Source organism: Bombina bombina, chromosome 5, assembly GCF_027579735.1.
Source record: "Bombina bombina isolate aBomBom1 chromosome 5, aBomBom1.pri, whole genome shotgun sequence".
Classification (NCBI taxonomy): Eukaryota; Metazoa; Chordata; class Amphibia; order Anura; family Bombinatoridae; genus Bombina; species Bombina bombina.
This window is the reverse complement of record NC_069503.1, coordinates 803,181,009-803,202,797: the sequence shown is the minus strand read 5'-3', so window position 1 is coordinate 803,202,797 and position 21,789 is coordinate 803,181,009. Positions and strand designations below refer to the sequence as shown.

Sequence of the window (21,789 nt, the reverse complement as noted above, 5' to 3'; positions counted from 1 at the left end):
AATGGACATAGTACCCTTTGCACGCCTACATCTCAGACCGCTGCAATTGTGCATGCTAAGTCAGTGGAATGGGGATTACTCAGACTTGTCCCCTACTCTGAATCTGGATCAAGAGACCAGAAATTCTCTTCTATGGTGGCTTTCTCGGCCACATCTGTCCAGGGGGATGCCATTTAGCAGGCCGGACTGGACAATTGTAACAACAGACGCCAGCCTACTAGGTTGGGGCGCTGTCTGGAATTCTCTGAAGGCTCAGGGACAATGGAATCAGGAGGAGAGTCTCCTACCAATAAACATTCTGGAATTGAGAGCAGTTCTCAATGCCCTTCTGGCTTGGCCCCAGTTAACAACTCGGGGGTTCATCAGGTTTCAGTCGGACAACATCACGACTGTAGCTTACATCAACCATCAGGGAGGGACAAGAAGCTCCCTAGCAATGATGGAAGTATCAAAGATAATTCGCTGGGCAGAGTCTCACTCTTGCCACCTGTCAGCAATCCACATCCCGGGAGTGGAGAACTGGGAGGCGGATTTCTTAAGTCGTCAGACTTTTCATCCGGGGGAGTGGGAACTTCATCCGGAGGTCTTTGCCCAAATACTTCAACGTTGGGGCAAACCAGAGATAGATCTCATGGCGTCTCGACAGAACGCCAAGCTTCCTCGTTACGGGTCCAGATCCAGGGATCCGGGAGCGGTTCTGATAGATGCTTTGACAGCACCTTGGACCTTCGGGATGGCTTATGTGTTTCCACCCTTCCCGATGCTTCCTCGATTGATTGCCAGAATCAAACAGGAGAGAGCATCAGTGATTCTAATAGCGCCTGCATGGCCACGCAGGACTTGGTATGCAGATCTAGTGGACATGTCATCCTGTCCACCTTGGTCGCTACCTCTGAAACAGGACCTTCTAATCCAGGGTCCCTTCAAACATCAAAATCTAATTTCTCTGAAGCTGACTGCTTGGAAATTGAACGCTTGATTTTATCAAAACGTGGTTTTTCTGAGTCAGTTATTGATACCTTAATACAGGCTAGGAAGCCTGTTACCAGAAAGATTTACCATAAGATATGGCGCAAATACTTATATTGGTGCGAATCCAAGTGTTACTCATGGAGTAAGGTTAGGATTCCGAGGATATTGTCTTTTCTACAAGAAGGTTTAGAAAAGGGTTTATCCGCTAGTTCCTTAAAGGGACAGATTTCAGCTCTGTCCATTCTTTTACACAAACGTCTGTCAGAAGTTCCGGACGTTCAAGCTTTTTGTCAGGCTTTAGCTAGGATCAAGGCTGTGTTTAAATCTGTTGCTCCACCATGGAGTTTGAACTTAGTTCTTAATGTTTTACAGGGGGTTCCGTTTGAACCCCTTCATTCCATTGATATCAAGTTGTTATCTTGGAAAGTTCTGTTTTTAATGGCGATTTCCTCGGCTCGAAGAGTCTCTGAGTTATCTGCCTTACATTGTGATTCTCCTTATCTGATTTTTCATTCAGACAAGGTAGTTCTGCGTACTAAACCTGGGTTCCTACCTAAGGTGGTCACTAACAGGAATATCAATCAAGAGATTGTGGTTCCATCTTTGTGTCCTAATCCTTCTTCGAAAAAGGAACGTCTGCTACACAATCTAGATGTAGTCCGTGCCCTGAAATTTTATCTACAGGCAACTAAGGATTTTCGACAAACGTCTTCCCTGTTTGTCGTTTATTCTGGTCAGAGGAGAGGTCAAAAAGCTTCGGCTACCTCTCTCTCCTTTTGGCTTCGTAGCATAATACGGTTAGCCTATGAGACTGCTGGACAGCAGCCTCCTGAAAGAATTACAGCACATTCTACTAGAGCTGTGGCTTCCACTTGGGCCTTTAAGAATGAGGCTTCTGTTGAACAGATTTGCAAGGCTGCAACTTGGTCTTCTCTTCACACTTTTTCCAAATTTTACAAATTTGACACTTTTGCTTCTTCGGAGGCTGTTTTTTTGGGAGAAAGGTTCTTCAGGCAGTGGTTCCTTCCGTATAAAGAGCCTGCCTGTCCCTCCCGTCATCCGTGTACTTTAGCTTTGGTATTGGTATCCCATAAGTAATGGATGATCCGTGGACTGGATACACTTAACAAGAGAAAACATAATTTATGCTTACCTGATAAATTTATTTCTCTTGTAGTGTATCCAGTCCACGGCCCGCCCTGTCACTTTAAGGCAGGTAATTTTTCCATTAAACTACAGTCACCACTGCACCCTATGGTTTTCCTTTCTCTGCATGTTTTCGGTCGAATGACTGGTAATGGCAGTTAGGGGAGGAGCTATATAGCAGCTCTGCTGGGTGAATCCTCTTGCACTTCCTGTTGGGGAGGAGTTAATATCCCATAAGTAATGGATGATCCGTGGACTGGATACACTACAAGAGAAATAAATTTATCAGGTAAGCATAAATTATGTTTTTCGTCCCTTTCGCAGAAACGGACCAGCCTCTAATTCTACATCCTCTAAGCAAGAGGGTAATACTTTGCAACCCAAACCAGCCTGGAGACCGATGCAAGGCTGGAACAAGGGTAAGCAGGCCAAGAAGCCTGCCACTGCTACCAAAACAGCATGAAGGGATGGCCCCCGATCCGGGACCGGATCTGGTGGGGGGCAGACTTTCTCTCTTTGCTCAGGCTTGGGCAAGAGATGTTCAGGATCCTTGGGCACTAGAAATAGTTTCTCAAGGTTATCTCCTAGAATTCAAGGAACTACCCCCAAGGGGAAGGTTCCACAGGTCTCAATTATCTTCAAACCAAATAAAAAGACAGGCATTCTTACATTGTGTAGAAGACCTGTTAAAGATGGGAGTAATTCATCCAGTTCCAATAGGAGAACACGGGATGGGGTTTTACTCCAACCTGTTCATAGTTCCCAAAAAAGAGGGAACATTCAGACCAATTTTAGATCTCAAGATCCTAAACAAATTTCTCAGGGTTCCATCGTTCAAAATGGAAACCATTCGAACGATCCTTCCCACCATCCAGGAAGGTCAATTTATGACCACGGTGGATTTAAAGGATGCGTACCTACATATTCCTATCCACAAGGAACATCATCAGTTCCTAAGGTTCGCTTTTCTGGACAAGCATTACCAGTTTGTGGCACTTCCATTCGGATTAGCCACTGCTCCGAGAATTTTCACAAAGGTACTAGGGTCCCTTCTAGCGGTTCTAAGGCCAAGGGGCATTGCAGTAGTACCTTACTTGGACGACATCCTGATTCAAGCGTCGTCTCTGTCAAAAGCAAAGGCTCATACGGACATCGTCCTAGCCTTTCTCAGATCTCACGGATGGAAAGTGAACAAGGAAAAAAGTTCTCTGTCCCCGTCTACAAGAGTTCCCTTCTTGGGAACAATAATAGATTCCTTAGAAATGAGGATTTTTCTGACAGAGGTCAGAAAATCAAAAATTCTAAGCTCTTGTCAAGTAATTCATTCTGTTCTTCGTCCTTCCATAGCGCAGTGCATGGAAGTAATAGGATTGATGGTTGCAGCAATGGACATAGTTCCTTTTGCACGAATTCATCTAAGACCATTACAACTGTGCATGCTCAGACAGTGGAATGGGGATTATACAGACTTGTCTCCGACGATTCAAGTAGATCAAAAGACCAGAGATTCACTCCGTTGGTGGCTGATCCTGGACAACCTGTCACAGGGAATGAGCTTCCGCAGACCAGAGTGGGTCATTGTCACGACCGACGCCAGTCTGGTGGGCTGGGGCGCGGTCTGGGAACCCCTGAAAGCTCAGGGTCTATGGTCTCGGGAAGAATCTCTTCTCCCGATAAACATTCTGGAACTGAGAGCGATATTCAATGCTCTCAAGGCTTGGCCTCAACTAGCAAAGGCCAAATTCATAAGGTTTCAATCAGACAACATGACGACTGTTGCATATATCAACCATCAGGGGGGAACAAGAAGTTCCCTGGCGATGGAAGAAGTGACCAAGATAATTCAATGGGCGGAGGATCACTCCTGCCACTTATCTGCAATCCACATCCCAGGAGTGGAAAATTGGGAAGCGGATTTTCTGAGTCGTCAGACATTCCATCCGGGGGAGTGGGAACTCCATCCGGAAATCTTTGCCCAAATAACTCAATTATGGGGCATTCCAGACATGGATCTGATGGCCTCTCGTCAGAACTTCAAGGTTCCTTGCTACGGGTCCAGATCCAGGGATCCCAAGGCGACTCTAGTAGATGCACTAGTAGCACCTTGGACCTTCAACCTAGCTTATGTATTCCCACCGTTTCCTCTCATTCCCAGGCTGGTAGCCAGGATCAATCAGGAGAGGGCTTCGGTGATCTTGATAGCTCCTGCGTGGCCACGCAGGACTTGGTATGCAGACCTGGTGAATATGTCATCGGCTCCACCATGGAAGCTACCTTTGAGACAGGACCTTCTTGTTCAAGGTCCATTCGAACATCCGAATCTGGTTTCCCTCCAACTGACGGCTTGGAGATTGAACGCTTGATTTTATCAAAGCGTGGGTTTTCAGATTCTGTAATAGATACTCTGATTCAGGCTAGAAAGCCTGTAACTAGAAAAATTTACCATAAAATATGGAAAAAATATATCTGTTGGTGTGAATCTAAAGGATTCCCATGGAACAAGATAAAAATTCCTAAGATTCTATCCTTTCTACAAGAAGGTTTGGAGAAAGGATTATCTGCAAGTTCTCTGAAGGGATAGATCTCTGCTTTATCTGTTTTACTTCACAAAAGGCTGGCAGCTGTGCCAGACGTTCAAGCGTTTGTTCAGGCTCTGGTTAGAATCAAGCCTGTTTACAGACCTTTGACTCCTCCCTGGAGTCTAAATCTAGTTCTTTCAGTTCTTCAAGGGGTTCCGTTTGAACCCTTACATTCCGTAGATATTAAGTTATTATCTTGGAAGGTTTTGTTTTTGGTTGCAATTTCTTCTGCTAGAAGAGTTTCAGAGTTATCTGCTCTGCAGTGTTCTCCGCCCTATCTGGTGTTCCATGCAGATAAGATGGTTTTGCGTACTAAGCCTGGTTTTCTTCCGAAAGTTGTTTCCAACAAAAATATTAACCAGGAGATAGTTGTACCTTCTTTGTGTCCGAATCCAGCTTCAAAGAAGGAACGTTTGTTACACAATTTGGACGTAGTCCGTGCTCTAAAATTCTATTTAGAGGCTACTAAAGATTTCAGACAAACATCTTCTTTGTTTGTTGTTTATTCTGGTAAAAGGAGAGGTCAAAAAGCAACTTCTACCTCTCTTTCTTTTTGGCTTAAAAGCATTATCCGATTGGCTTATGAGACTGCCGGACGGCAGCCTCCTGAAAGAATCACAGCTCACTCCACTAGGGCTGTGGCTTCCACATGGGCCTTCAAGAACGAGGCTTCTGTTGACCAGATATGTAAGGCAGCGACTTGGTCTTCACTGCACACTTTTGCCAAATTTTACAAATTTGATACTTTTGCTTCTTCGGAGGCTATTTTTGGGAGAAAGGTTTTGCAAGCCGTGGTGCCTTCCATTTAGGTGACCTGATTTGCTCCCTCCCTTCATCCGTGTCCTAAAGCTTTGGTATTGGTTCCCACAAGTAAGGATGACGCCATGGACCGGACACACCTATGTTGGAGAAAACAGAATTTATGCTTACCTGATAAATTACTTTCTCCAAGGGTGTGTCCGGTCCACGGCCCGCCCTGGTTTTTTAATCAGGTCTGATGAATTATTTTCTCTAACTACAGTCACCACGGTATCATATGGTTTCTCCTATGCATATTTCCTCCTGTACGTCGGTCGAATGACTGGGGTAGGCGGAGCCTAGGAGGGATCATGTGACCAGCTTTGCTGGGCTCTTTGCCATTTCCTGTTGGGGAAGAGAATATCCCACAAGTAAGGATGACGCCGTGGACCGGACACACCGTTGGAGAAAGTAATTTATCAGGTAAGCATAAATTCTGTTTTTGCACAGAACTTACTCTGCTGAGCTGAGGAGATTGTGAGGTAAAATATCTTCCTTTTTTACATAGAGATGCTCAGGTGATATTTTCCTGTCAGCTTTTTACAGTTATACTGCATCAGTTTCAAGTGATTTAGCATATGAGTATTATGTCCCTTTAACACCGTGCATCCAGGGCAAACTGCTGTTTGAAGTGAGCAGTCAAATATGCAGTAGCGCATTGCTTGTTGACTGGCTCTCAGAGATTTTTTCAAACCCGCCTCTTAGCCTTTCCCAGTTTGCAAAGCTGTTTATTCTGAATATAAGAGCACTGCATATTTTTATTACTACATTTCTATGTTAGATCAAAAGAAAAGAAAACAGATTTATTAGAGACATTTTAAAATTTATTTTTTTTGTATGCAGCTAATTTGCAATGCAATTTTCAACTACTGCACTATATTATAAAACATTAAAAATTGCTTAATTCTTCAGTTAACCAACACATTGCAATTAAACTGGTGCCTTAGTGTAACTGTCTAATTTAAAATGGAATTTTATTTAAAAATGACATGCAGAAAAATTTTCACTAAAAAAATCTCATCACAGAAAGTAAAGAAAAGTTCTGCCTCTGGGATGATGTGTTTTTAATATGGTTTGAATGGCAATTGTGTGTATCAATTGTAATGACTATCCCCTCATTTTCTTTTAATACGTGCCAATAAAAGCTATGTTTTACTTTTAGTGATAATATAATTTAGCTATACTCTTTAAAATTTAAAGGTGTACACAACTTTCTTTTGTCAAGCTCTCTCTTTCATGTAATTAGCAAGAGTCCATGAGCTAGTGACGTATGGGATATACATTCCTACCAGGAGGGGCAAAGTTTCCCAAACCTCAAAATGCCTATAAATACACCCCTCACCACACCCACAAATCAGTTTTACAAACTTTGCCTCCTATGGAGGTGGTGAAGTAAGTTTGTGCTAGATTCTACGTTGATATGCGCTCCGCAGCAGGTTGGAGCCCGGTTTTCCTCTCAGCGTGCAGTGAATGTCAGAGGGATGTGAGGAGAGTATTGCCTATTTGAATGCAATGATCTCCTTCTACGGGGTCTATTTCATAGGTTCTCTGTTATCGGTCGTAGAGATTCATCTCTTACCTCCCTTTTCAGATCGACGATATACTCTTATATATACCATTACCTCTGCTGATTTTCGTTTCAGTACTGGTTTGGCTTTCTACAAACATGTAGATGAGTGTCCTGGGGTAAGTAAGTCTTATTTTCTGTGACACTCTAAGCTATGGTTGGGCACTTTTTTATAAAGTTCTAAATATATGTATTCAAACATTTATTTGCCTTGACTCAGGATGTTCAACATTCCTTATTTTCAGACAGTCAGTTTCATATTTGGGATTATGCATTTGAATCAATCATTTTTTCTTACCTTAAAAATTTGACTTTTTCCCTGTGGGCTGTTAGGCTCGCGGGGGCTGAAAATGCTTCATTTTATTGCGTCATTTTTGGCGCAGACTTTTTTGGCGCAAAATAATCTTTTCTGTTTCAGGCGTCATACGTGTCGCCGGAAGTTGCGTCATTTTTTGACGTTCTTTTGCGCCAAAAATGTCGGCGTTCCGGATGTGGCGTCATTTTTGGCGCCAAAAGCATTTAGGCGCCAAATAATGTGGGCGTCTTATTTGGCGCTAAAAAAATATGGGCGTCGCTTTTGTCTCCACATTATTTAAGTCTCATTTTTCATTGCTTCTGGTTGCTAGAAGCTTGTTCCTTGGCATTTTTTCCCATTCCTGAAACTGTCATTTAAGGAATTTGATCAATTTTGCTTTATATGTTGTTTTTTTCTCTTACATATTGCAAGATGTCTCACGTTGCATCCGAGTCAGAAGATACTTCAGGAAAATCGCTGTCTGGTGCTGGAACTACCAAAGCTAAGTATATCTGCTGTAAACATTTGGTAGCTGTTCCTCCAGCTGTTGTTTGTACTAATTGTCATGACAAACTTGTTAATGCAGATAATATTTCCTTTAGTAATGTACCATTACCTGTTGCAGTTCCATCAACATCTAATGTTCAGAGTGTTCCTGATAACATAAGAGATTTTGTTTCTGAATCCATTAAGAAGGCTATGTCTGTTATTCCTCCTTCTAGTAAACATAAAAAAATCTTTTAAAATTTCTCTTTATACAGATGAATTTTTAAATGAACATCATCATTCTGATTCTAATGACTCTTCTGGTTCAGAGGATTCTGTCTCAGAGGTTGATGCTGATAAATCTTCATATTTATTTAAAATGGAATTTATTCGTTCTTTGCTTAAAGAAGTACTAATTGCTTTAGAAATTGAGGATTCTGGTCCTCTTGATACTAAATCTAAACGTTTAGATAAGGTCTTTAAATCTCCTGTGGTTATTCCAGAAGTTTTTCCTGTTCCTGGTGCTATTTCTGAAGTAATTTCCAGAGAATGGAATAATTTGGGTAATTCATTTTCTCCTTCTAAACGTTTTAAGCAATTATATCCTGTGCCATCTGATAGATTAGAATTTTGGGACAAAATCCCTAAAGTTGATGGGGCTATTTCTACCCTTGCTAAACGTACTACTATTCCTACGTCAGATGGTACTTCGTTTAAGGATCCTTTAGATAGGAAAATTGAATCCTTTCTAAGAAAAGCTTATCTGTGTTCAGGTAATCTTCTTCTTAGACCTGCTATATCATTGGCTGATGTTGCTGCAGCTTCAACTTTTTGGTTGGAAACTTTAGCGCAACAAGTAACAGATCATGATTCTCATAATATTATTATTCTTCTGCAACATGCTAATAATTTTATCTGTGATGCCATTTTTGATATTATCAGAGTTGATGTCAGGTTTATGTCTCTAGCTATTTTAGCTAGAAGAGCTTTATGGCTTAAAACTTGGAATGCTGATATGTCTTCTAAATCGACTCTACTTTCCATTTCTTTCCAGGGTAACAAATTATTTGGTTCTCAGTTGGATTCTATTATCTCAACTGTTACTGGTGGGAAAGGAACTTTTTTTACCACAGGATAAAAAATCTAAGGGTAAAAACAGGGCTAATAATCGTTTTCGTTCCTTTCGTTTCAACAAAGAACAAAAGCCTGATCCTTCTTCCTCAGGAGCAGTTTCAGTTTGGAAACCATCTCCAGTCTGGAATAAATCCAAGCCTTCTAGAAAAGCAAAGCCAGCTTCTAAGTCCACATGAAGGTGCGGCCCTCATTCCAGCTCAGCTGGTAGGGGGCAGGTTATGTTTTTTCAAAGAAATTTGGATCAATTCTGTTCACAATCTTTGGATTCAGAACATTGTTTCAGAAGGGTACAGAATTGGTTTCAAGATAAGACCTCCTGCAAAGAGATTTTTTCTTTCCCGTGTCCCAGTAAATCCAGTGAAAGCTCAAGCATTTCTGAAATGTGTTTCAGATCTAGAGTTGGCTGGAGTAATTATACCAGTTCCAGTTCTGGAACAGGGGCTGGAGTTTTATTCGAATCTCTTCATTGTACCAAAGAAGGAGAATTCCTTCAGACAAGTTCTGGATCTAAAAATATTGAATCGTTATGTAAGGATACCAACATTCAAAATGGTAACTGTAAGGACTATCTTGCCTTTTGTTCAGCAAGGGCATTATATGTCCACGATAGATTTACAGGATGCATATCTACATATTCCGATTCATCCAGATTACTATCAGTTCCTGAGATTCTCTTTCCTGGACAAGCATTACCAGTTTGTGGCTCTGCCGTTTGGCCTAGCTACAGCCCCAAGAATTTTTACAAAGGTTCTCGGTGCCCTTCTGTCTGTAATCAGAGAACAGGGTATTGTGGTATTTCCTTATTTGGACGATATCTTGGTACTTGCTCAGTCTTTACATTTAGCAGAATCTCATACAAATCGACTTGTGTTGTTTCTTCAAGATCATGGTTGGAGGATCAGTTCACTAAAAAGTTCATTGATTCCTCAGACAAGGGTAACCTTTCTGGGTTTCCAGATAGATTCAGTGTCCATGACTCTGTCTTTGACAGACAAGAGACGTCTAAAATTGATTTCAGCTTGTCGAAACCTTCAGTCACAATCATTCCCTTCGGTAGCCTTATGCAGGGAAATTCTAGGTCTTATGACTGCTGCATCGGACGCGATCCCCTTTGCTCGTTTTCACATGCGACCTCTTCAGCTCTGTATGCTGAATCAATGGTGCAGGGATTACACAAAGATATCTCAATTAATATCTTTAAAACCGATTATACGACACTCTCTGACGTGGTGGACAGATCACCATTGTTTAATTCAGGGGGCTTCTTTTGTTCTTCCAGCCTGGACTGTAATTTCAACAGATGCAAGTCTTACAGGTTGGGGAGCTGTGTGGGGATCTCTGACGGCACAAGGAGTTTGGGAATCTCAGGAGGTGAGATTACCGATCAATATTTTGGAACTCCGTGCAATTTTCAGAGCTCTTCAGTCTTGGCCTCTTCTGAAGAGAGAATCGTTCATTTGTTTTCAGACAGACAATGTCACAACTGTGGCATACTTCAATCATCAAGGAGGGACTCACAGTCCTCTGGCTATGAAAGAAGTATCTCGAATTCTGGTTTGGGCGGAATCCAGCTCCTGTCTAATCTCTGCGGTTCATATCCCAGGTATAGACAATTGGGAAGCGGATTATCTCAGTCGCCAAACGTTGCATCCGGGCGAATGGTCTCTTCACCCAGAGGTATTTCTTCAGATTGTTCAAATGTGGGAACTTCCAGAAATAGATCTGATGGCGTCTCATCTAAACAAGAAACTTCCCAGGTATCTGTCCAGATCCCGGGATCCTCAGGCGGAGGCAGTGGATGCATTATCACTTCCTTGGAAGTATCATCCTGCCTATATCTTTCCGCCTCTAGTTCTTCTTCCAAGAGTAATCTCCAAGATTCTGAAGGAATGCTCGTTTGTTCTGCTGGTAGCTCCGGCATGGCCTCACAGGTTTTGGTATGCGGATCTTGTCCGGATGGCCTCTTGCCAACCGTGGACTCTTCCATTAAGACCAGACCTTCTGTCGCAAGGTCCTTTTTTCCATCAGGATCTCAAATCCTTAAATTTAAAGGTATGGAGATTGAACGCTTGATTCTTGGTCAAAGAGGTTTCTCTGACTCTGTGATTAATACTATGTTACAGGCTCGTAAATCTGTATCTAGAGAGATATATTATAGAGTCTGGAAGACTTATATTTCTTGGTGTCTTTCTCATCATTTTTCTTGGCATTCTTTTAGAATTCCGAGAATTTTACAGTTTCTTCAGGATGGTTTAGATAAAGGTTTGTCCGCAAGTTCCTTGAAAGGACAAATCTCTGCTCTTTCTGTTCTTTTTCACAGAAAGATTGCTTATCTTCCTGACATTCATTGTTTTGTACAAGCTTTGGTTCGTATAAAACCTGTCATTAAATCAATTTCTCCTCCTTGGAGTTTGAATTTGGTTCTGGGGGCTCTTCAAGCTCCTCCTTTTGAACCCATGCATTCATTGGACATTAAATTACTTTCTTGGAAAGTTTTGTTCCTTTTGGCGATCTCTTCTGCCAGAAGAGTCTCTGAATTATCTGCTCTTTCTTGTGAGTCTCCTTTTCTGATTTTTCATCAAGATAAGGCGGTGTTGCGAACATCTTTTGAATTTTTACCTAAGGTTGTGAATTCCAACAACATTAGTAGATAAATTGTGGTTCCTTCATTATGTCCTAATCCTAAGAATTCTAAGGAGAAATCGTTGCATTCTTTGGATGTTGTTAGAGCTTTGAAATATTATGTTGAAGCTACTAAGTCTTTTCGAAAGACTTCTAGTCTATTTGTTATCTTTTCCGGTTCTAGAAAAGGCCAGAAAGCTTCTGCCATTTCTTTGGCATCTTGGTTGAAATCTTGAATTCATCATGCCTATGTTGAGTCGGGTAAAACTCCGCCTCAAAGGATTACAGCTCATTCTACTAGGTCAGTTTCTACTTCCTGGGCGTTTAGGAATGAAGCTTCGGTTGATCAGATTTGCAAAGCAGCAACTTGGTCCTCTTTGCATACTTTTACTAAATTCTACCATTTTGATGTGTTTTCTTCTTCTGAAGCAGTTTTTGGTAGAAAAGTACTTCAGGCAGCGGTTTCAGTTTGAATCTTCTGCTTATGTTTTTCATTAAACTTTATTTTGGGTGTGGATTATTTTCAGCAGGAATTGGCTGTCTTTATTTTATCCCTCCCTCTCTAGTGACTCTTGCGTGGAAAGATCCACATCTTGGGTAGTCATTATCCCATACGTCACTAGCTCATGGACTCTTGCTAATTACATGAAAGAAAACATAATTTATGTAAGAACTTACCTGATAAATTCATTTCTTTCATATTAGCAAGAGTCCATGAGGCCCATCCTTTTTGTGGTGGTTATGTTTTGTTTTTTTTGTATAAAGCACAATTATTCCAATTCCTTATTTATATGCTTTCGCACTTTTTTTCTTATCACCCCACTTCTTGGCTATTCGTTAAACTGATTTGTGGGTGTGGTGAGGGGTGTATTTATAGGCATTTTGAGGTTTGGGAAACTTTGCCCCTCCTGGTAGGAATGTATATCCCATACGTCACTAGCTCATGGACTCTTGCTAATATGAAAGAAATGAATTTATCATTGAAGTTCTTACATAAATTATGTTTTTTGGTGAACAACCTGGGTTGTCCTTGCTGATTGGTGGATAAATTCATCCACCAATAAAAAAGTGCTGTCCAGAGTACTGAAACCAAAAAATAGCTTAGATGCCTTCTTTTTCAAATAATGATAGCAAGAGAACGAAGAAAAATTGATAATAGGAGTAAATGAGAAAGTTGCTTAAAATTGCATGCTCTTTCTGAATTACAAAAGAAAAAATTTAGGTACAGTGTCCCTTTAAGAAATGCATTTGTGCCGTAGGAATGTTTTTAGTAAGTAGGAATCAGCAGAGTACCCAGCATGAATAAGCTGTGGCATCAAATACAGTTATTGTAAATGTATAATTTTATTTCATTTATCCCATATACAAAAGGCAAATAGGTTGGCATTTTAAATTTTGAAATATCTAGTCAGCAAGGGCTATAAATATTTGAATGCTGTCATAGGAAAAAGAAAAATAGTGGTTGAGTTTTTTTTCTATAATTAAAAGGGATAGGAAAGTCAATTAAATTTGCATGATTCCGATAGAGCATGCTATTTTAATCCTTTTAAATTCACTTCTATTTTCAAATGTACTCTCGATATCCATTGTTTAAAAATATGTATGTATCCTACATTAGTGAGAGCTAGCTTATTATTCGAGCCTGCACAGATCTGTCTCTTGTGATTGACTGACTAGATGTGTTAAAGAGCAGTGGTGCTTCAGGATTTAAAGGAAATGTAGCAAATTTTATTATAGAAGTAATTTGGAAAGTTTGTTTTTAATATTGTATGCTCCGAATATTGAAAGACAATCTTAAAACTGTATTTTTTAGATAATGCAAACAGTGTTTTTTATTAGGTTGGTCAACATGGTCGACCAAATTTTAGGCCATGTTTAGAAGGTGGAAACTCAGAAGATGAATCTTCAAATGGAGTCCAAACTGTCCCTAATAGTTCTGGAAGCCTAATTTGTTTACAGTTGGATGGTCAAGAACGTTGTTCTCCTAGAACATCTCCTGTTCCAGGTACGCATGAAATGAGACATTTAGTGCTTGAGCAAAATAATTTGTATATTGTGTGATAATGTTTTATAGTATATAATTAATCTGTATACTATTTTTTTTTTCTGCAGACATGGAAAAATACTGTGTTTCTCCTGTTAAGTGTAGTCAGTCCACGGGTCATCCATTACTTATGGAATATATCTCTTCCTAACAGGAAACTGCAAGAGAATTACCCAGCAGAGCTGCTATATAGCTCCTCCCCTCACATATCATACTTAGTCATTCTCTTGCAGCCTAACTAAAAAGGAAGCTGTGAGAGATCTGTGGTGTTTTTTAACTTAGTTTATTTCTACAATCAAAAGTTTGTTATTTTAAATGGCACCGGAGTGTGCTGTTTATTCTCAGGCAGCATTAGAAGAAGAATCTGCCTGGGTTTTTTTCTATGGTCTTAGCAGACGTAACTAAGATCCACTGGCTGTTTCTCATCTGAGGAGTGAGGTAACTTCAGAGAAGGGGAATAGCATGCAGGGCTCCCCTGCAACAAATGAGGTATGTGCAGTAATTTATTTTCTGAGGAATGGAATTGACTGAGAAAATACTGCTGATACCATTGTAAAGTAAGTTCAGCCTTAAATGCAGTGATAATGACTGGTATCAGGCTGATGTGTGTGTGTGTACACTGAATGTATTTTTCTAAGGAATGGAATTGACTCTGAAAATACTGTTAATACTGAAATAATGTATGAGCCTTAACTGCAGTAAAAACGACTGGTAGCAGGCTTATTAATAATAATAACTTTCAAATGTATGTTTAAAACGTTTACTGGCTTGTTAATCGTTTTTGTGAGGTACTTGGTGATATAACTTATTAGGGCATGATTTTTACCACATGGCCATTTTTGTTTTCTGCATAGAAACAGTTTCTGAGCTTCCCCACTGTTGTAATATGAGTGGGAGGGGCCTATTTTAGCGCTTTTTTGGGCAGTAAAAATTCAGTCACAATCTGTCTACTTCATCCTCCATGATCCAGATCGTCTCTAGAGAGCTCAGGGGTCTTCAAAATCCATTTTGAGGGAGGTAATCAGGCACAGCAGTCCTGTGACAGTGTATTTGACTGTGAGAAAAACGTTAATTATATAATTGTTATCCGTTTTTGGGTACTAAGGGGTTAATCATCCATTTGCTGGTGGGTGCAATCCTTTGCTAACTTAATACATTTACTGTGAAAATTTGGTTGCTATAACTATTTTGGTCATTGTTATTTCAACTGTGTCAGTTTTTCTGTGCTTCTTAAAGGCACAGTAACGTTTTTTTATATTGCTTATAAATTAATTTTGAAAAGTATTTCCAAGTTTGCTAGTCTCATTGCTAGTTTGTTTAAACATGTCTGACTCAGATGAATCTCTTTGTTCACTATGTTTAAAGGCCAATGTGGAGCCCAATAGATTATGTAGGTTGGATAGATACTATGCGGTACCGGTGTGTACTGACGTATTTCCTATACCAAAAATGCTTACAGAGATTATTAGCAAGGAGTGGGATAGACCGGGTGTGCCTTTTACCCCTCCTCCCATATTTAGGAAAATGTTTCCTATTGACGCCACCACATGAGACTTATGGCAGACGGTCCCTAAGGTGGAGGGAGCAGTTTCTACTTTAGCTAAGCGTACCACTATCCCGGTGGAGGATAGTTGTGCCTTTTCAGATCCAATGGATAAAAAATTAGAGGGTTACCTTAAGAAAATGTTTGTTCAACAAGGTTTTATTTTACAGCCCCTCGCATGCATTGCGCCTGTCACTGCTGCGGCAGCATTCTGGTTTGAGTCTCTGGAAGAGGCCATTCGCTCAGCTCCATTGGATGAAATAATCAACAAGCTTAAGACACTTAAGCTAGCTAACGCATTTGTTTCTGATGCCGTTGTGCATTTAACCAAACTTACGGCTAAGAACTCCGGATTCGCCATCCAAGCGCGCAGAGCGCTATGGCTTAAATCCTGGTCAGCTGACGTGACTTCTAAATCTAAATTGCTTAATATTCCTTTCAAAGGGCAGACCTTATTCGGGCCCGGCTTGAAAGAAATTATTGCTGACATTACGGGAGGTAAGGGCCATGCTCTACCTCAGGACAGGGCCAAATCAAAGGCCAAACTAGGGATGCACCGAAATTTCGGCAGCCGAAATTTTCGGCCGAAAATGAGCCTATCCCATTCGGGCCGAAAGAGGGGCAAACCGGCCGAAAATTGCGTGCTCTATCTGCCCCACACCTACACTTACTGGCCGCCGCTTACTGCATCTACTTGCACCTAAAATTAAGGATGGTGTAGCTAGAGGCCTTCTCGGCCGTTTAATTAGCAACTACATTTCCCACAACACCACTCACTGCAGCACAGCCTCCTCCCTCCTTTCCTACCTAGAGCGGTTCCTTCCTCTTTTTGCAAAATCTGCACTTCCTGTTCTGAAAGGCTCCGGTGTACTGTTTGCTTAGTGCTGTAGAAGAAGAGTTGCTCCGGTTCAGTGGTTCAGCAGTTCACCTCTGTGAGAGACAACGGAGGTTTGATTTACAGTTGTGTAGTGTGAGGAGGTAGAGGGGGGTTGCTCTGTGTTATGCTGTTGTAAATCAAACCTCCGTTGTCTCTAACAGAGCTAAACTGCTGAACCGGAGCAACTCTTCCTCCACAAAATGCTGAATAATTGCAGTAATAGACAAAGCTTCTACGTTTTAAATCCCTAGTAAACAGTTATACAAGCAGGGCTTTTACTTAGTGTGTGTACCACATGTGTGACTTTTTTGTGCTGTTATTTAGTCTGTAAATAGTGTGTGTGTGAGCTGTGTATAACATATTTACTGTATAACCTATATATATATATATATATATATATATATATATCTACTCATAACCTAAATATACAAAGCTTATCTGCTCTTTATTAAACCCAACAAATACCACACTACAGTTTTGTGCTGTTATATAGCCTGTACATAGTGTGTGTGAGCTGTGTATAACCCATAAATATCGAATACACAGCTTATCTGCTCTTTATTAAACATGACAAATACCAAACTGCAGCTCTGTGCTGTTATATAGTCTGTAATTAGTGTGTGAGCTGTGCATAACAACTATTTACTGTGTATAACCCATATACAGTATATCTAGTTATAAGCTAAATATCTAATACAAAGTGTATCTGCTCTTTATTAAACCTAACAAATACCAAGCTGTAGCTCTGTGCTGTTATTTAGTCTGTAATTAGTGTGTGTGAGCTGTGTATAACATAACTATTACACATGCAGTATTCCTGATCTGCCAATAAATATTAATACTGCAGTGTAAACCATTTCTTGCAAGTTTTAATTGTCTAGCCCTTACTGTTTTGCATAGATAGAAAGGTTTTCTAGGACTATACTAAATTTGGATAACTAGTAAACCAAAAGAAAATCTCTTAAATCTGATTCTGTTACATAGAACTGAATGAAGAATGTATATTGATATTAAATAATCAACAATATATTATTCTTCACTCATTCATATATAACAGAAACAGATTTAACAGATTTTTATTTATATTGCTTTTTAAAGTTATTTTTTTGTCCAATTTCAGTGTGGTTAATGGTTATTTATTTATTGGCTTGTATTTTTTTTTATTTCAGATCCATTAAATTCATTAAAAACTGTAATATAAAATTATAGAAAAAAAACTATTTTAAAATCATTTTTGAAAAAAAAAGTCAGTTTCGGTTTCGGTTTCGGTTTTCGGCCAAGGGCATCCTGAATTTTCGGTTTCGGTTTCGGTCCAGAATTTTCATTTCGGTGCATCCCTAGGCCAAACAGTCTAATTTTCGTGCCTTTCGTAACTTCAAGGCAGGAGCAGCATCAACTTCCTCCGCTCCAAAACAGGAAGGAGCTGTTGCTCGTTACAGACAGGGCTGGAAAGTTAACCAGTCCTGGATCAGGGGCAAGCAGGCCAAGAAACCTGCTGCTGCCCCCAAAACAGCATGAAGAGAGGGCCCCCTATCCGGAAACGGATCTAATGGGGGGCAGACTTTCTCTCTTTGCCCAGGCTTGGGCAAGAGATGTCCAGGATCCCTGGGCGTTGGAGATCATATCCCAGGGATATCTCCTGGACTTCAAAACTTCTCCACGGGGGAGATTTCATCTTTCAAGGTTATCAGCAAACCAAATAAAGAAAGAGGCGTTTCTACGCTGTGTACAAGACCTCTTACTAATGGGGGTAATCCACCCAGTTCCGCGGACGGAACACGGGCAGGGATTCTATTCAAACCTATTTGTGGTTCCCAAGAAAGAGGGAACCTTCAGGCCAATCTTGGACTTAAAAATCCTAAACAAATTCCTAAGAGTTCCATCATTCAAAATGGAAACTATTCGAACCATCCTTCCCATGATCCAAGAGGGTCAGTACATGACCACAGTGGACCTAAAGGATGCCTACCTTCACATACCGATTCACAAGGACCATTACCGGTATCTGAGATTTGCCTTCCTAGACAGGCATTACCAGTTTGTAGCTCTTCCCTTCGGATTAGCTACGGCTCCAAGAATCTTTACAAAAATTCTAGGATCACTTCTGGCGGTACTAAGACCGCGAGGCATAGCGGTGACTCCGTACCTAGACGACATTCTGATACAAGCGTCAAGTTTTCAAACTGCCAAGTCTCATACAGAGATAGTTCTGGCATTTCTGAGGTCGCATGGGTGGAAGGTGAACGTGGAAAAGAGTTCTCTATTACCACTTACAAGAGTTCCCTTTCTAGGGACTCTTATAGATTCTGTAGAGATGAAAATTTACCTGACAGAGGCCAGGTTATTAAAACTTCTAAATGCTTGCCGTGTCCTTCACTCCATTCCACACCCGTCAGTAGCTCAGTGCATGGAAGTAATCGGCTTAATGGTAGCGGCAATGGACATAGTACCATTTGCGCGCCTGCATCTCAGACCGCTGCAATTGTGCATGCTAAGTCAGTGGAACGGGGATTACTCAGATTTGTCCCCCCTACTAAATATGGATCAAGAGACCAGAGATTCTCTTCTATGGTGGCTTTCTCGGCCACATCTGTCCAAGGGGATGACCTTTCGCAGGCCAGATTGGACGATTGTAACAACAGACGCCAGCCTTCTAGGCTGGGGAGCAGTCTGGAATTCCCTGAAAGCTCAGGGATTATGGACTCAGGAGGAGAAACTCCTCCCAATAAATATTCTGGAGTTAAGAGCAATATTCAATGCTCTCCTAGCTTGGCCTCAGTTAGCAACTCTGAGGTTCATCAGATTTCAGTCGGACAACATCACGACTGTGGCTTACATCAACCATCAAGGGGGAACCAGAAGTTCCCTAGCGATGTTGGAAGTCTCAAAGATAATTCGCTGGGCAGAGTCTCACTCTTGCCACCTGTCAGCGATCTACATCCCAGGCGTGGAGAACTGGGAGGCGGATTTTCTAAGTCGCCAGACTTTTCATCCGGGGGAGTGGGAGCTTCATCCGGAGGTCTTTGCTCAACTGATTCGTCGTTGGGGCAAACCAGATCTGGATCTCATGGCGTCTCGTCAGAACGCCAAGCTTCCTTGTTACGGATCCAGGTCCAGGGACCCGGGAGAGGTGCTGATAGATGCTCTGACAGCCCCTTGGGTCTTCAACATGGCTTATGTGTTTCCACCATTCCCGATGCATCCTCGTTTGATTGCCAAGATCAAACAGGAGAGAGCTTCTGTGATTCTGATAGCGCCTGCGTGGCCACGCAGGACCTGGTATGCAGACCTAGTGGACATGTCGTCCTGTCCACCGTGGTCTCTGCCTCTGAGACAGGACCTTCTAATTCAGGGTCCTTTCAAACATCCAAATCTAATTTCTCTGAGGCTGACTGCATGGAGATTGAACGCTTGATTGCGTGGCTTCTCGGAGTCGGTTATTGATACCTTAATACAGGCTAGGAAGCCTGTTACCAGAAAAATTTACCATAAGATATGGCGTAAATATTTACATTGGTGCGAATCCAAGAGTTACTCATGGAGTAAGGTTAGGATTCCTAGGATATTGTCCTTTCTACAAGAGGGTTTAGAAAAGGGCTTATCTGCTAGTTCGTTAAAGGGACAGATTTCTGCTCTGTCTATGCTTCTACACAAACGTCTGGCTGAAGTTCCAGACGTTCAGGCTTTAACTAGGATTAAGCCTGTGTTTAAGTCTGTTGCTCCGCCGTGGAGCTTAAACTTAGTTCTTAATGTTCTTCAAGGCGTTCCATTTGAACCCCTTCATTCCATTGATATCAAGCTGTTATCTTGGAAAGTTCTGTTTTTGATGGCTATTTCCTCGGCTCGAAGAGTCTCTGAGTTATCTGCCTTACATTGTGATTCTCCTTATCTGATTTTTCATTCAGACAAGGTAGTCCTGCGTACTAACCTGGGTTCTTACCTAAGGTAGTTACTAACAGGAATATCAATCAAGAGATTGTTGTTCCATCTGTGTCCTAACCCTTCTTCAAAGAAGGAACGACTTTTGCATAATCTGGATGTAGTCCGTGCCCTGAAATTCTATTTGCAGGCAACTAAGGATTTTCGTCAAACTTCTTCCCTGTTTGTCGTTTACTCTGGACAGAGGAGAGGTCAAAAGGCTTAGGCTACCTCTCTCTCTTTTTGGCTTCGTAGCATAATACGCTTAGCCTATGAGACTGCTGGACAGCAGCCTCCTGAAAGGATTACAGCTCATTCTACTAGAGCTGTGGCTTCCACCTGGGCCTTTAAAAATGAGGCCTCTGTTGAACAGATTTGCAAGGCTGCGACTTGGTCTTCGCTTCACACTTTTTCAAAATTTTACAAATTTGACACTTTTGCTTCGTCGGAGGCTATTTTTGGGAGAAAGGTACTTCAGGCAGTGGTTCCTTCTGTTTAATGTTCCTGCCTTGTCCCTCCCTTCATCCGTGTACTTTAGCTTTGGTATTGGTATTCCATAAGTAATGGATGACCCGTGGCCTGACTACACTTAACAGGAGAAAACATAATTTATGCTTACCTGATAAATTCCTTTCTCCTGTAGTGTAGTCAGTCCACGGCCCGCCCTGTTTTTACGGCAGGTCTAAATTTTAATTAAACTCCAGTCACCACTGTACCCTATGGTTCCTCCTTTCTCGTCTGCTTTGGTCGAATGACTGAGTATGATATGTGAGGGGAGGAGCTATATAGCAGCTCTGCTGGGTAATTCTCTTGCAGTTTCCTGTTAGGAAGAGATATATTCCATAAGTAATGGATGACCTGTGGACTGACTACACTACAGGAGAAAGGAATTTATCGGGTAAGCATAAATTATGTTTTTTTTATATATTTTTTTGTCTTTTTTTTCTTTTTTTTTTTTTTGGTGGTAAAGTAAATTTTATTGTATACATATACATTTCAGTGTTTTTTGTTAGTTTGCCACACAGTATTCTTTTTTTTTTCTTTTATATTCTCAGCAGTCTGGGACTTTTAGAAGATACCTTTTACTTTGACAACAACTCTAAAATGAAAACCCAAAAATATACAAAATGCCAAAGGCTTAAATACCTCCCCACTTCCCTCATCCCCCAGTCATTCTTTGCCTTTCATCACAGGAGGTTGGCAGAGAAGTGTCATAAGTTCTCGAGAGTCTCTTATGGAGGGTAGTACGCTTCGAAATGGGACTGGAGTTTTAAGTAATCCTGTCAGCCTCTCAGTGAGAGCATGGATGAAGGTTAGAGTCCGGAGATGCAGGGGGAGTGTTTCTGCGAAACCATCCCGACTCATATTAACAGCTCCTCTGCAATCAGCTTTGACGAGTTTTGCTGCCTGCCTTTATTCTCTCAAGTCCATGTCAGAAACGAGGCTACTATCTGTCATGCTTGAAGGTGCTGTGTTCCTCTTCCACTGTGTTTATTCCGGTATGATTGTTTCATTTTATTTCGTTATGTGAATGTGATAACGAAAGAAGGTAGGTAGGGTCCCAGTGGGGCTCCTTTTATCTTAAAAGAGTAATCATGGGTTAATATCTCCTAGGGGGGTTATTGAACAGGGGGGAATTTAATCATGTTTGTTATATGGTTCTATCTGCTGATGTGTAGTAATACTTAGGCTTATGGCTTTTCTGAACATAACTGCCTTATCAATGGCACGATCTCTTGAGATTGCGCTCTCTTTTGTGTCTGGTACGGTGTACCTCGTGACCGGGTGCGGTTACGTTGTTTTCATCT

At 41.2% G+C, this 21,789-nt stretch overlaps 1 protein-coding gene across 1 annotated transcript in view; it reads left to right on the top strand.

Annotated features, from left to right (window-relative positions):
• The window catches only part of CEP192 (centrosomal protein 192), a 1,162,204-nt gene that overhangs the window by 107,191 nt on the left and 1,033,224 nt on the right, over positions 1-21,789 (top strand). The window contains exon 8 of the mRNA XM_053715857.1: positions 13,439-13,604. Within this exon, the coding sequence (XP_053571832.1) occupies positions 13,439-13,604 (166 nt within the window). The remainder of the gene's footprint in view (positions 1-13,438; positions 13,605-21,789) is intronic.